The following is a 14,413-nucleotide window of genomic DNA, read 5'->3' on the forward strand; positions in this document are numbered from 1 at the left end:
TCATTTTATTGCTGGTTCTTATGAGTAAAACAAGATATCAGGCATAATTTTTTCCCAAAATCCACTGTAGCCCTCCTTTTGTACCGGGGTCTTGTAGTCAAAATCATCCAAGACAGTGAAGAAGTCGAGGCTCTTGGCAGCACTGAGTTTGCCTGGTTCCACTGTTGAGGTGTTGAGAGAGTCTAGGATTTCCTCCAGCAAGTTCATTTGGCCTGAGTGCGAGGAATCAATGTCGAGCTCCAGTGAGTAGGAATCATCACTGTCCTCAGTGTATGAGGGAACGTCCCCGCTGTCCTCTGAGGAGACTCTGTTTTCAGGAGAAGACATGAAGACAGTGATTCTTGTGATTTGCCAAAAAATAACATCATTAACTAATTATAATTAGTATGATTGGGTTTTAAACATGACATTTAATGTCCAGTTCATTATTGTACCTTTGGCACTGTTTAGAACAACTCACTCACAGTGTGATAACCAGGACCATCAAAAGGAAAACTGCCTTTTCATATGCTTTCGATAAATATGCCCACTTGGGGGCAGTATTATCATGAGTATAAAAGGATTGAATCTACTTGGAAATGCAGTTTCCAAAAGGCTAAAGGCAACTCTTTATTTATATATATATATATATATATATATATATATATATATATATATATATATAAATAAAAGCAGAAGTTCTCATATGTCAACATACATAATTACAACAGCATGGCTACAGTGACAATACTGTGAGGCAAAGGATCATTAAATGGACGTACTTGCTGGCATTGTCCAGCTCATCATCATCCAGCCCGTAGCCCAGATCTCGAGGGCCCATGCTCCCTGGAGACTTGCTAAAGTTGTGCTGCCAAAGAGAATAACAGAGCATTTGGATGTAGTTTTTCACATGACATGACAGAGACATTTCAGAGAATTATGACTTGAGAGTCAATGAGAAAATGATGCAGGTCTGTGTCTGCTGGGTCCCAATGAGATGCATGCAGTAGCTTGTTTTAATGAACCTGGACCTCAAGGGTTGTGACTAAATGTGTCAAACTTGAGTCTAGGGATAAAAATCGTTGGGACACCCTGCAGTAAACGATCTCCACATTACACTTTATTTGAACTAAACGCTTCGTACACACTGTGAATTAAGATATGATTAACTGCATTAACCATTAACACTAAAACAGCAGCGCATGTGACTGTACTTGTCACTGCTGCATGCTGCACAATCAGTGTGTACTGTAGTGGTCTGACGCAGGAGGCTTAATAAGCCACCTGTGTACCATGTTTAATAGGTGGGTTAAAGAAGAGACAGAAGCCTTACAGAGCAGGGCAGGACTCTCCCCATGGGAGCCCAAATCTGCCCCAGGCCACTTATTAACATGCTTTCCACTACGACGCACATGTTCCTCACTCAGTGTGTGTGCGTCTTTACTTATGTTAACACTATCTTTCACTTTCTAATTTACACTATTTGCATTTGCACATCCACCTTGCTCGTGTAGCAGACATATTGCTCCACATCTTCGTATCTCAAATTATCCTTGAGTCACCGTGCATATTTCGCCCTTCTACATGCTAGCAGCATGGATGTTAGATTGCACTGAAATGTTTTACCATTTTTCCCCCCGCTTGCTTAGCTCCACCTCTTTTTTTCTCTGCATGTTTCTCTATAAACTTATGTTAGCCACATTATCAAAGCCCAACCCTGAGAAAATTGTTCTTTACAACCCTAAGAGTGAGTGGAGCACTCAGGGTGTGTTTAAGAAATCAAGACAGCAGTGTTTGTGTGCTTGCATTGTGGTTTGGGTAGGGTGAAAATCAGACACAAAGGTGAAGACTAGGAAGAAACATTTAAGATGGAAGGCAAAAAAAAGTGAACTCAACAACAAAAAATGAGCAAGGGAGGGAATAAATGAAAAGAGGAAGGAAATGCTGAGAGGTGAGGAAAGATTCCTCAAAGACCCAAAGAATGATGGGAATGGGGGCAGGGAGGTGTTGGGGGGTGTCAGTGTTGGAGCTGTGAACCTAATGGGACCGGTCTTGATTAGCCGACACAGTGGCAGCCAGACAAGCGGAATGTAACGTGTGGCTGGCCTGGCCTCATTTAGAGCCCTGTGTTCGGCCAGGGAAGACACACACACACACACACACACACTCTATTATAAAAAAAACAAAACAAAAAAACCCCAAAGAGTTAAAGTTCCATTTTCTCCATAAAAGTCAGCGGAGGAGATGTGTGCAGTAGCCACTTAAGCCTCTCAGCCATCAGGCTAAGCACGAACACATGTGGTGGCACTGCTGATTGGCCAAGGCGCTCCCCTTCTATGGTAGCTTGGAGCTATAATGAAAGAGATTTCAGAGGGGCTCAGGCCTGGGATCCCTAAACAGCCTTTTAATGGATTCCTGTGTCAGGGCAGTAAATCTGGGGCCAGGCTGACGTGCCAGCCAACCAAAGCGGGCCGGCGGAGTGGAGATGCACCTGTGAGACACTTGGGGAAGCTCTGCTTTGGACCGAAATGCTTCCCAAAAAAAAAAATGTAAATAAATAAACACTGAAAACTCATGTACTTCATGTTCATGGTGCATGCAGTTATTTAGCCTTCATTTGTGCCACAGGTCTGTGTTTGGGGAAGCAGGGCCTCTCTCTGTATCTAGGTGTTTATTAAAGCAAGGTGAACCCAAACACAACCAGACGCAGGTCATGAAGCCTGGCCCTCTGATCTCTGTTACAGCTTCGGTGCCGTCTACTCAAAAGGAAGTTCCATAGGGAGCAGTAAATGGATGGTACCTCACTTCACAGCTTTGTCAATTTGTCATTCTCTCTCTTCACTGTGACCCCTTAGAGCAGCAGTTAAGATTCAACTACTCACAACAATCGAGCATTTTACGATAGAAGCGCCAAATTTGGTGCAAGAGGTTTATACCCCCCCCCCCCACCCCTTTTTTTTCTCCTCCTTTTTTCAAAAAGACCAGCATATTGCATTCATTTTGCTGGTAAAGTGAGAAACAAAGTATGCTTTTGTCTGTTACATGAACATAATTTTTCTGCTCCTCCAGAGCTGTCAAAACCAACAAAACTAGTTAAATATGAGTTCTACAATCAAAAATACTGTATGTCAATGATAAAAACACTAACAATAACAATACAGATAATCTTCAAATTTTGACATTGACAATGAGATACTCTCAACCAGGGCAAACAGGCCCCATATTACAGCTGTGACAGCTCTACCTCCATCCCATACCTCCCCAGGCCTGACAGGACAGTGGAAAGCATGAAAAAGCAGAACAACAGATTATCATACTGCTCCTTCATTAGGTTCTCGCTGTCGGCTAATGGAGAGCTGAAAGGCGAAAAATGGAGGAGCGATTCTCCCTCCATGCCTCCCTGTCTCCCATTTTCTCCCTCCATCACTCTGCTGTCAGTGACAGATGTCACTGTTTCTCTCTGTCTGACTCTCACTTCCTTCCTCTCCGCCACAAGTGAGACTGTAGAGAACGCAGAGAACGACACAGTGAGGAGGAGATACAACAGGAGTCATGAAAATAATAAAAATGGTCAGGGCATTTCGGTGAAACTAGCTGGATTCGGCAGTTTGGGAGAGAGGCCTCAAATCAGGAAAAAGATCTGACATCTTTGCTTCTTTTGCAAAGTAAAGTGATTTTTACTTTGAGGAACATGTTTATAATTTTGTAATTGTATTTATTTCATTTAAAACTCTAGCTAAACAAATACATTCTGACTTAAGTCTTAAGCTTTGATATAAGACATTTCTTCATTGTGGTTATGAGGGAAAATACTCATCAGCATCCATTTTAGAGGCTACAATTGGAGAAACAAACTTTCCCCTACCCTTCCCACCCTGACCAGTTATGTGGAACAACTATGCCGCTCTGTGAGAGGGCCAAAAGCTAGCGGACATTAATAGCCAGCCTTACATTATACATTTCATATGGTATTTCTGAGTGGGCACTGATCTCACAACTTGGCAGTGTATGTAAAGAGATGCTGGGAAAATGCAAACAAACCTTGGGGAGAGGCAGAGCCTTTGCAGAAGTACGGCCAAGTCTGCGTCTGCCTATTTAAGAGCTGCTCACTCGAAGGAGAGAGGAAAAAAAACGTGTTTGAGGAGAGATCCACTACTCGTCTGTCCAACTGGCTTTTGCTGAAAGCCCACTTCCTTTTTGCTTAAAACAGGAGCCATATAAAAGAGGGGAAATGCATTATGCTCATTCTGTCTAAACTAAACTCATCCAGTAAAATCACCAGGTGTCTTTCTGTGAATGAGTGCAGTGCAGTAATTTCAAGGTGCCAGGAGATGGCACTTTGGTTTCAACAAGGAAGCTAGTGGGTCTCTGAAGTGGGGAGAAACTGAGCAAAGTGGAGACTACAAATGCATACAAATGACCATGTAAACACACACACACACATACACACCCCTTTCATGGACAGATATACTGTACTTAAAGTTAATTGTAATGCATCTTAACAATTTACCTGAAAATATTTCTCCACAATATTAAATTTCAGCCAGTTAAAAGTTTTCACTTTTTAATTAATATTAATCCTAAAGTGCTTTTACATACTGTACATAGTTATTAGCTTTTTTTGTTTGCCCAGAAATTACTGCTTTTGAATAATGTTCATGTTATAGCATCTTCAATCATACAATTATTAAATTGCACTTACAACTGCATTATGAACAATTCTTCAAGTACAATTGTAATAAAAATGCATAATAGATTACTGAACATTTTTGAACCCACTGAAAAAGTAGAGTTTCTGAAATGATCACCAGAAAGATGTGCATATTTGTTAACACATTAAAAACACTTTACTGTCAACTGCCCATGACCACACGAGCCATTTCTCTCTGTGCAGAAGCAAACACAAATAATAAATTATTAACCTTTCTCTACTACACACACACACACACACACACACACACAAACACACACACACACACACACACAGAGCATGTATACGCTAAAGCAATGTATCGATGTGACTTTGTTCTTCTGTTTTACATCCGTGTTCGTTTCCCATTTCCCTTCCACGATAAGCCTAGTGGTGCTTTCCGGGCTGGCATTTCTCCTGCCACACCAGGTGAAGAGTCCAGAGCCTGGGGCTGAGCCTGCTGGCTGTCATTGTCCATAACACTGTCCTAACCTCTACTCCCCTCTTCTCTCTTAACAGCTGTCATTCTGTTGCCTCCAACCTGAGGCAAACTGAAACTAAACTAAATGCATGTATGTTTGTGTACATACACACACATGCTTTTGAAAGACATGCTCATGTACAAAAGGGATGAGGTACTGTACAGACACACTTTCATTTTGCAGATGCTTACAGCACAATAAAACATACAAGCACACACACACCAAATCTTAATACAGAATCTCAGAAACAGATGTGACACACACAAACAAAACCATACAGGAGCCAGAACAATGGTTGTTTTGTGTTGTATCAGACAAGGAGTCAGCAGTCCAATTCAGTCTTGTTTTTGTCAAACGAAAGGATTACTCCTACATTCTTAATCAAGAAGCTCACCAAACACTACAAATCACCCACATTGCCAAATACGGCTGAAATATGTACGCATATGACAGAAGCACTTTCACTTTGGTACATGTGTTGGCTGATCAAATAGAATATGAATTTCATAACTCTGATTATTGTGCTATGATTAATTAAAGGAGCCTCTCTAGGATCATTCATTTCATTTCAAGGACAGACTTAGAGGTGTTTGCTAAAAATGATGAATGATAAAAATTTATCAGGCTTGCATCTTTTATGCAAGACTGTGGCAGTTTTTCTGATCACATCACATTTTCTGGCGCTTCTGATAACAAGATGTTTCTGAATTTATTAAAACAGGTGAATAAACATTTGTTGGTCATTTGGTTTGAACATGCAAATAGGACGCAGAGGAGGTGTAGCGACTGTAAGGACGTATCGCAATAAAATGTCAATATGCAACTTTTTAGCAGTATTTAAATTCGATTTATTTAAAATGAGATTGGGGAATGGTGTTTCAACTTAGCATGCCAAATTTCAAATAGGCACCTGCTTTTGCAGCTGTGTAATTTTATGTTAAGAAAAGACGGAATTTCGCCCCTAATGTGGGAAATTAAATTTGACTAAAAATTAAGTGAGTTATTGTCATGTGTGAAAAAAAATCCCAACAAGTACAGACAGAATCAGGACCTTGGCTTGTCTACTGAGAGTCAGTGGGGCATGTTTTCATGAATGAAGAGCTAGAAGAAGTAAGAGCCGGGCCAAGCAATAGAGGTCTGTGTGTGGGCATGAGGAGAAGAGGAGCTGAGAGGATAAATGTTTTGTTGTGTTTTGGTTTTTTTTCCTCCCCATTTTACTTAACCTTTATTTAACCAGGTTAGTCCCACTGAGATCAATTTCTCCTGCAAGGAACACCTGGTCAAGACAGTTGCGAGCAGAAGAGCAGTATCAACATTTCATAGGAAGCATGACAGAAAAAAACTGAGAGGTGAGACATAAGGAACAGCTATGTTTTTTTTTTATTATACTGTAAACTGAAATGTAAATATAGAGTATATGAGCAGTAAGGTTAAAGTGCTTAAATAGCTAGCATAAAGTGTAGCAACGTTATAGATAATAACCCAAAAAACGTAAATGAAGTTCATAATATGCTTGCCAAATGTTTGTTTATCTTTTTCAAGCAGTATTTATTAAAAACATTACTTACTTTGTTTCCATTTTATATTTCTAACTAATGTGCTACAACTTCCAGTACAATTTCCTGACAAATGTTTTGAGAAGTTTCAATCTTTCAGGGGTTACTGCAGACTGACAGGCCATAAATTATCAAGGCTTTCTTGGCTTCTCCATTTTCAGTCTTGGTTTTAGCTGACAGAAAAGAATCCTGGACCGTCAGATTTTAGACACAGACCTCAGGAGGGTTTGCAAAGACATTTCATATGAATGCGTTAGTGTATGAACTATAAGCAGTTAGGAAAGCAATTTGAAAAGGTAAGAATGGGAAGAGTATAGTGTTTGGCTACAATAAAACTGATACATAAACACAAATATACACAAAACTGCAGCTGTGGGACATCCTCTCCTCTGTCCCTCCTCCAGTGATTTTCGGGGACCAGTTATTGTGCAATGTGCAGGCTGCAATGGCAGGGACAGGTGGGTGAGTGTGTGCATATGCTAAAAGACAGTGTGAGTGTTTGTGCACATCAGCTGCATGTTAACTGTTAATCTGTGTTAGCCCGCCTTTGTGCGTGCACTCGCTGGGGGGAGGGCGTCCGCTGAGGCCTTTAGAAAAACCCTAATTGCCGTTTCTCTCCTCTCCGCGGTCGTCACACCTTCCCCTGTGTTAAGACTTTCCAGCCTCATCTCACACATGGGAAATCCAATGCGAATTAGAGACAGCACAACTGCTCCTAATCACACTCTTACATGTCTGAGACCAAAATGTCACTGTATGCATGCAGGCATGTTTTTTTTTTTTGGGGGGGGGGGGGTTTGTTTTGGTTAGAGATAGAATTTGGAGTCCACTTACCATTTTTTTCATTTGACAATAAGAAATGGAAAAGCTCTTGCTGGTAGAACAGAGGAATAAATACCAAGTGGGAGATATAACTAGTATAACTGAGGCTGAATTCATATGTTTTGTTCTGTACTATACAGAAATGTACAGTTTTAATTGCATAAAACTCAACTAATATAAAACCAACAAAAATAAAAGCAAACATGTTCGCTTACACTACACTGTAAGTGTCTAATAACTCCCTGGTGATCTTAACTTTCCTGATAAATGTATTGATGAATGTGTGTTTTGTGAGCATGCATGTGCGTGCACATCTTGTGCCAGCTCTGCACACAACAAAGAAGAAAAAAAAAGTGCTATCCACTAATGGTGAAGAAGCAAATTCTTCAGAGGAAATGCTGACCAGCAGATGAGTTGCTTCTACTGTCCACGCTCTTCAGAGAAAAGTACTGAATGTACAACATGAGAGTTGAAAGAAAAAAAAATGCTTATCATTACATTTGGCACCCTGACAAACTACTGTACTTCTGTGAGAGTGGGGGGATACAAAGAAAGAGAGGAAGATAAGGGGATGGAGAGAGAGGAAAAAAGCCCTGAGAGCAAAAGGTGGACAGAGAGAGTACAGAAGTAGAAAACTGCATCCATGTCAGTCAAGTGAAATGTAGTTAACTCATTTACTGTGTGCATCTGTGTGTGAGTGTATCATACCCGTCTCATGTTCTGCAGTCTCCTTGGAGACAGGCTTTTGGTGCTGGTGGGAGACCCTGCACAGACCATCATTCCCTCTTCTTCTTCTTCCTAAAAGAAACAGAGACAAAGAACATAAATCTTCTGTGCGATCTGCGCATTTTTCTTATTTATATTTATACCACTTCCCAAAAAAGAAAGAACTGATCATATTGTCCCATTAAACTGTTTATTCCTTTGTGCCAAACGTCAAAATCGATTAAAACACACAGCAAGCTGTTTCAGGAAATCACTAAGGCTTTAAAAAATGAAAGCTATTTGAGAATTAATGCATTGGACATTACCTACATGTAAACACAGACCGCTCCAGGTTTACCTTTTCCACACTTCTATGACAAGTTACCACAACAACAACCAAGGTAACAATCAAGACATCTCTGATCTTTTTAATTTCCATATGCTTTTGCCAGAGGGCCTTTTAAAAGCATCTGCATCTGGAAGCAACATACTGTAAATGCTCTGCTGATTAAATGTGATCCTGAGGTACTTGAATTTATTTGTCTTTTGACTGCACAGGAAATGTGACTTCAAGATCAAATAGATCTCAGCACCTCTGTTTGTCTCCACTGTGTGTGCGTGCGTGTGTGTTTATGTGTGCATACAGAACAGCACAGTGCAGGCTCCTCTCGTTCATCATCAGTGCCCTCTCTCCTCACTTTCCCACTGACAGATCAAACTGCTATTGCCTTATCAAATCCATCAGGCTTATGGAAACATACACCTCGTTACATTAGCTTTGAGGAAATCACAGACTCACTGATGAAATATGCAGACAATGAAAGAGAATGAGGGGCTGGAGCTTGGATGACATGACAGGCCATCGCCAGAGGGGCGTTGGTTAAAAATGTACAGCCCTGAACAAAGTGCTAAGCAGGTTTCAACAGTCATTAAAGGCCCCTGTGTCAGAAGCACACAGTCCATGTAAAGCAGCTTTCCTGTCTGTTTCCATGAGGGGGGCTTGTGTATATCTGTGTGCCTCAGTACAGAGTTATGTGTACATGTGTGCGTCCATGCTTATGTGAGCGTGTGCATGTGCGTCAGAAACGCTCTCAGGTTCACCTTTGCTTTAAGTCTGCCCTTAATGTCCCGGATGCCCCTTTTGGCATGACTCTTGGCCTAGGTGGAAAAACAGACACACACACACAGACACACACACATTAATCAAAACATGTTGCATTAACATTCTGTTCTGGTTTCATGTAACATCAAGAAATGCTTTGATCTCAGTGGCAAAAACACGGAGACAAAAGGCTGGATAAGAGAGCTTCGCACACTAACAGGAGGCGATAACATGAAAGGGCACCCTGACCACCTATTGTACAGCACCTAATGACATGGTACTGCTCATCAAACGCAGACTGGTCATGAAAAATGCTTGCATTCCCTCCACAGCAATTCGCAACACTCACATTTTTAAGTTAATGTTCATGTACTCAAGCAGTCTGATGGATTTTCTACAAAGAACCTGCAAAATGACACCAGAGGTCTATTTCTGTGGATTTTTTCAACACTCGTTGAAATGTATGTGCATACAGCGTTGAACAAAGCCCTAATGTGGCTCCCTGTTAGGCAGTTTTACAGAAAAACATACCTTTGTCACGGCGGTGTTGATGAGTGCTCCTCCTCTCTGTGTTAAGACAAAGACAATTTGTCAGTCACTAAGATATGGTGAGGGAATTTACACACATGAACCCAATAACTGTATGTTTTTTTATAGGAATTCATAATCTACAGTGTATATACACAGACAGGGCTGGGCAATACTTGTTATTGTTATCTGCTTTTATTGCAATGATGATCTGATCCCATTTCCACTGTCTAATTTAACCATTTAACCAAACTGTATTAAAGACCAAGAAAGACCAAAAGTACTCTAAGTTTTGCTTTATATTACGTAGTTGAAAGGATGTTAAATTTGTTTATTTTATTGTGTCATGATCCCATCCTATAACCCCTAAAGAAGTCACACTGGACTAATTTTCATTATCAAACACAGCCATGACTCCCTTCGCAGCTCTAAATAGATTTGTAATACCACTTCAGACGAAAGTAGTGACACGTCGCAAAGTATCTCTGAGCCCTGATAAATGGCATGATTCATAGCATTCAGGATGTTTTTAGAAACAGCCGCAAACAACAATAGAAGGGACTGTGCATGATTGATTTCTACTTTGAGTTCTGCAGACTGACATTGTGGAACCCAAATATTTCTGTGTGCCTGTCTTCTCTTCCCTCCCAGAATTGCTGCATCTCTCCTTTGGCATCTCATTCTCTCTCTGTTTGGTCTTTAGTGTAAGCACAAAGCGTCGGCTAAACACAGTAAATGGCAGACAGCGTTTCAGGAGTCAGCAGAAGGAAAGAAGGAGGAGGGCGGGGAGGGGGGGGGGGCAATTGAATGCCCCTCTTATAGATCCCTGTCAGTCAGGAAATGTGAACTTTAACAAACCTTTGAAGAGCACTCTAGAGAACTAATTCAGCCTTAGCTGATGGCATGAGGAGAAAGGGAGGGTGAGAGATATATACTCAGAGAGGGGGGGGCAGTGACAGAGATGAAAAGAGGAAGAGGACGATAAAGAGAGATAGATAAAGAGAAGAAAAAAAAGAGGGAAAGAGACTGAAAAGGAGGGAGATCCATGTTCTTGGGTCCATTCAGCGGAGTAACGCTTGTTTTTGCTGCCAGATCAACATGTCATGTCAGAGGACGTCTTGTCACGTCAAATCACTTCTGTCTCCCTCCGTCTGTCTCCACTGTCCTCCTGCATGCGCCGCTTCACACACAAAACTGCACTAAAGCTGGATCTCTACATTCAGACAGCCCCTTTAACGCTAGGACTTCAAACCCTGAGCTGTGTCACTCACACTTTCAATTAAACGTATCTCGGAAATAAAATGATTGAAACATAAAAAATAAAAAGATAAAAGCGCTGAGGTATGACATGCAGGGCATTCAGTGAATACCTTTACAGTGTGCATCCACTGCTGATAGGACCTTGAATTACCTATAGGGATGCATGAAACACAGGAAATATGAATGAATAATTTTGCACTCAATAACACAACATACATTTTGCAAAGCAAAGGTAACTGTGGCTGTTACACTGTGACAGTATATACCTCACATATTATTGGGCAATAAATGTGGTTTCGAAACCAAGTGCTACGATACATGTTGGATATAATCAAATATTGGATTGATGTGGGCAGAATGAAGGACTATTTAGAAAAATAATTACAGATGACAGTGTGGGTTTGGCTCAGGATCAGAACTTTGAAACCTAATAATATGAGTATTGCAAAACATTTGCATGACATTTTTTCCTTGTCATGTAAATACAAATCGGACCTAAGGTGTTACGATCAAAACAACCTAATTTGTCTGAGCATTCCAGGGGGATTTGTTTCACACTCAGACTTCTGATGTGTGGTGCACAGACTCCACGTGTAATGATTCTCAATCCTGCCAAAACAATGTTAATTCTTTTGTCAATCTTCTTTTGCCATATTCAATCAGATTCACATGTCACCTTTGTATCAGTTCCAATAAAGATTTTTGCTTGAAATGACGATGACTCAAGATGCATGCAGATTATAAAACAATATACCAATTTAGAGCGTAGTCAATAGCATTATAAATTAATTTACATATCTGAATAAATTAATACACATTATTTATTATTATATTTGTTTAAAACAAATGTAATACTTTAAACGTTCTTTTTATGTGATTACAGGTGGACTTGAAAAGCATTATAAATAAATATAGAGATTTTTTTTCTTTTTAAACATTTTATCATTTAACCATTTTTTCATATCATTTGTTTTATAAACACATTGTAAATGTAACATTCAAGGGGGTTTATTTCAATTGACCCTAAGAAAGTTCTTGACCATTTTTTTTTTTGGCTTTTCTTTGCTTTGCTCACGCTAACATTTTAATATAGTGCTACATCAGCATGAAATATGGCAAACAAACAGAGTGTGATTAATTGATAGACAGGTCTAGCACTACTCACTTCCACAGAAGCCCCCCTCTGTGATCTCCTCTTCAAACACATCGGTGAAGCCGCGGCCTGCGTTTAATTTGGCCAGCCGTCCGTCGATGAACTACAACCATAAATTACAACGTGCTTATTAAAGAAGGGAGAGGAGGGGCTTTGGACACACTTAAACAGACACACACACACACACACACAGATTCAAACACTCCAGCCACAGTGGGGTGTTATTAATCCTATGTGACGGAAACTACATCCCAAGATTAGATTGGTTGCAGGTAATAGGGATTTGGTAATGTAGAGCAGGTGAGGGATTAGGGCAGCAGACTACATGCTGCACACTGTCTGAGACATGAGGAAGTTTCATTTCCTTTCTCTTTGTAACATAGAGCGCATAAAACTCCATCTCATAAATATGGACCTAACAGCCAAGAAAGCTACACATTTCACGAGCCCAGTCACAAATGCACATAAATTATTTTATGCAGGTACAAGCAATACACACACACATGCACAGTCTCACACACACACACACACACACACAAATGCACGAACCCACAAATCCAAAATTTGTAATTAACATATTAACACAATATTTAGTAGACATTAAAGCCATTGCTGTATCTTGAGAGTTTTTAAAGGTCCTGACAAAATAAAAGCAGGGAATTCAAAATAATATCATTGATACTTGAACTTTCTTTATGTAACTTTGGCGCATTATAAAACCACCCCACTGAAGTATTGTCTTTTGTGCTGTTTTCGGGAAAATAAAAATGTTTTAAATATTAAATTCACATGTGTCACTCAGTCACATATGTTTTATATTAACAAAATCCAACCACAATGACCCACAAGTTACTGTTCTTGTCCCATCTGCCTTAATATTAGAAAATATCTGCGGGAGAATAACACTTTACAATGACATCCTTAGTCAAATGTGAGTGTAAAACAAATGCAATAAGGTATTGTTGTTTTTTATTTTTATTTTTTTAATTTTCAAGATGTGGTGTCACAGCCTTTCTACTAGTTTGTCTGTATTTTTTGTCTATATTTTAATTTTTGACCTTAAACTTAAATCTGTCAAAATGGGTTTGTGTAAAGGTGGGAGGGAAAAACAGCTAACAATCAGCAATGGTGCATTTGGATTTAAAGCTGACATTGCATTAATTAACAATCAACACCTCCTACCTCCGAACACGCTTTTGTATTAAAAAAAAAAAAAAACCCAAACAAAACAAATAGTATACTGTTCTTTTTTAATACAAATACTAAACAACAACTTATTGTCAGAAAATTTTAACTGCAGCCATCCTACTCCCACCTCTCCAAGGGTGTCCACAACAGTCTAAGTTGTTTTAGGGTGCATGTCCTCAGGGAGAGCCTGCTAACTAGCTACCAACACAGGCACCCGTTCCTCTGGTCAGAAGGGCTGGAAACTCATCATTAGATCATTTTAATGAGAGGTGAGACTGCAGGTTCCAACCACTGCTCTGCTACTTAGCTGGCCCAATTAGTGCAGATAATCAACCCAAATCATCACCTAGCCAAAGGCTCCACTTATCCCCCACCCCCTCTAGTTTCCCTCCACACATCCCAGCCAGATTACCTGCCTCAGTGTGGGCTCTAATTAGACATTACTCAACAATGGCAGACTGTGATCACCACTCTCTCACCCACATGCAAACCAACACTAACCCATGCACATGTGCACACACACGGGCTAATTTCTTTGTTTTGAGAGTGAGCTACAAAAAAAAACAACAAAAAAAAAAACAATCAAGGACAATTCGAACCACCTCAGGACCAGCTTCATTCAAACAGTACAGTAAGAGATTGGATAGATTATTAGAAACAAATTTGACATTGCCAATACAGAACAAATACACTTCATTAGCATGTAAATATTTCTGCTTTGACTGTTTTTTTTTTTTATTTACCAAAGAAACATGCAGAACAGTTTAGAGCACACCAAGTTCCAAACTAAGAGGTAAATCTTCCTCCATCTCTTCATGTCTATATGTCACGCTATTATTATTTGTTGCCGCTGTAGTTCCAAACAGTAGGGAGAGAAATTTACGTCCCATCTGGCCACCAGCAGACTGGCTCACTGACAAACACAGTGGTCTACATTTATTTAAACTC

At 40.1% G+C, this 14,413-nt stretch overlaps 1 protein-coding gene across 4 annotated transcripts in view; it reads right to left on the reverse strand.

Annotated features, from left to right (window-relative positions):
- The window catches only part of dennd1b (DENN/MADD domain containing 1B), a 101,544-nt gene that overhangs the window by 4,944 nt on the left and 82,187 nt on the right, over positions 1 to 14,413 (reverse strand). For 2 of the 4 annotated variants that reach the window (XM_067512942.1, XM_067512941.1), the window contains 7 exons: positions 12,290 to 12,380; positions 11,235 to 11,275; positions 9,868 to 9,903; positions 9,336 to 9,392; positions 8,238 to 8,327; positions 762 to 847; positions 85 to 307 (listed from right to left, as the gene is read on the reverse strand). In XM_067512942.1, the coding sequence (XP_067369043.1) occupies positions 85 to 307; positions 762 to 847; positions 8,238 to 8,327; positions 9,336 to 9,392; positions 9,868 to 9,903; positions 11,235 to 11,275; positions 12,290 to 12,380 (624 nt within the window). The other 2 variants (XM_067512943.1, XM_067512944.1) reach the window with 2 other exon arrangements.

The sequence above is a fragment of the Channa argus genome, chromosome 8, assembly GCF_033026475.1.
Source record: "Channa argus isolate prfri chromosome 8, Channa argus male v1.0, whole genome shotgun sequence".
NCBI lineage: Eukaryota > Metazoa > Chordata > Actinopteri > Anabantiformes > Channidae > Channa > Channa argus.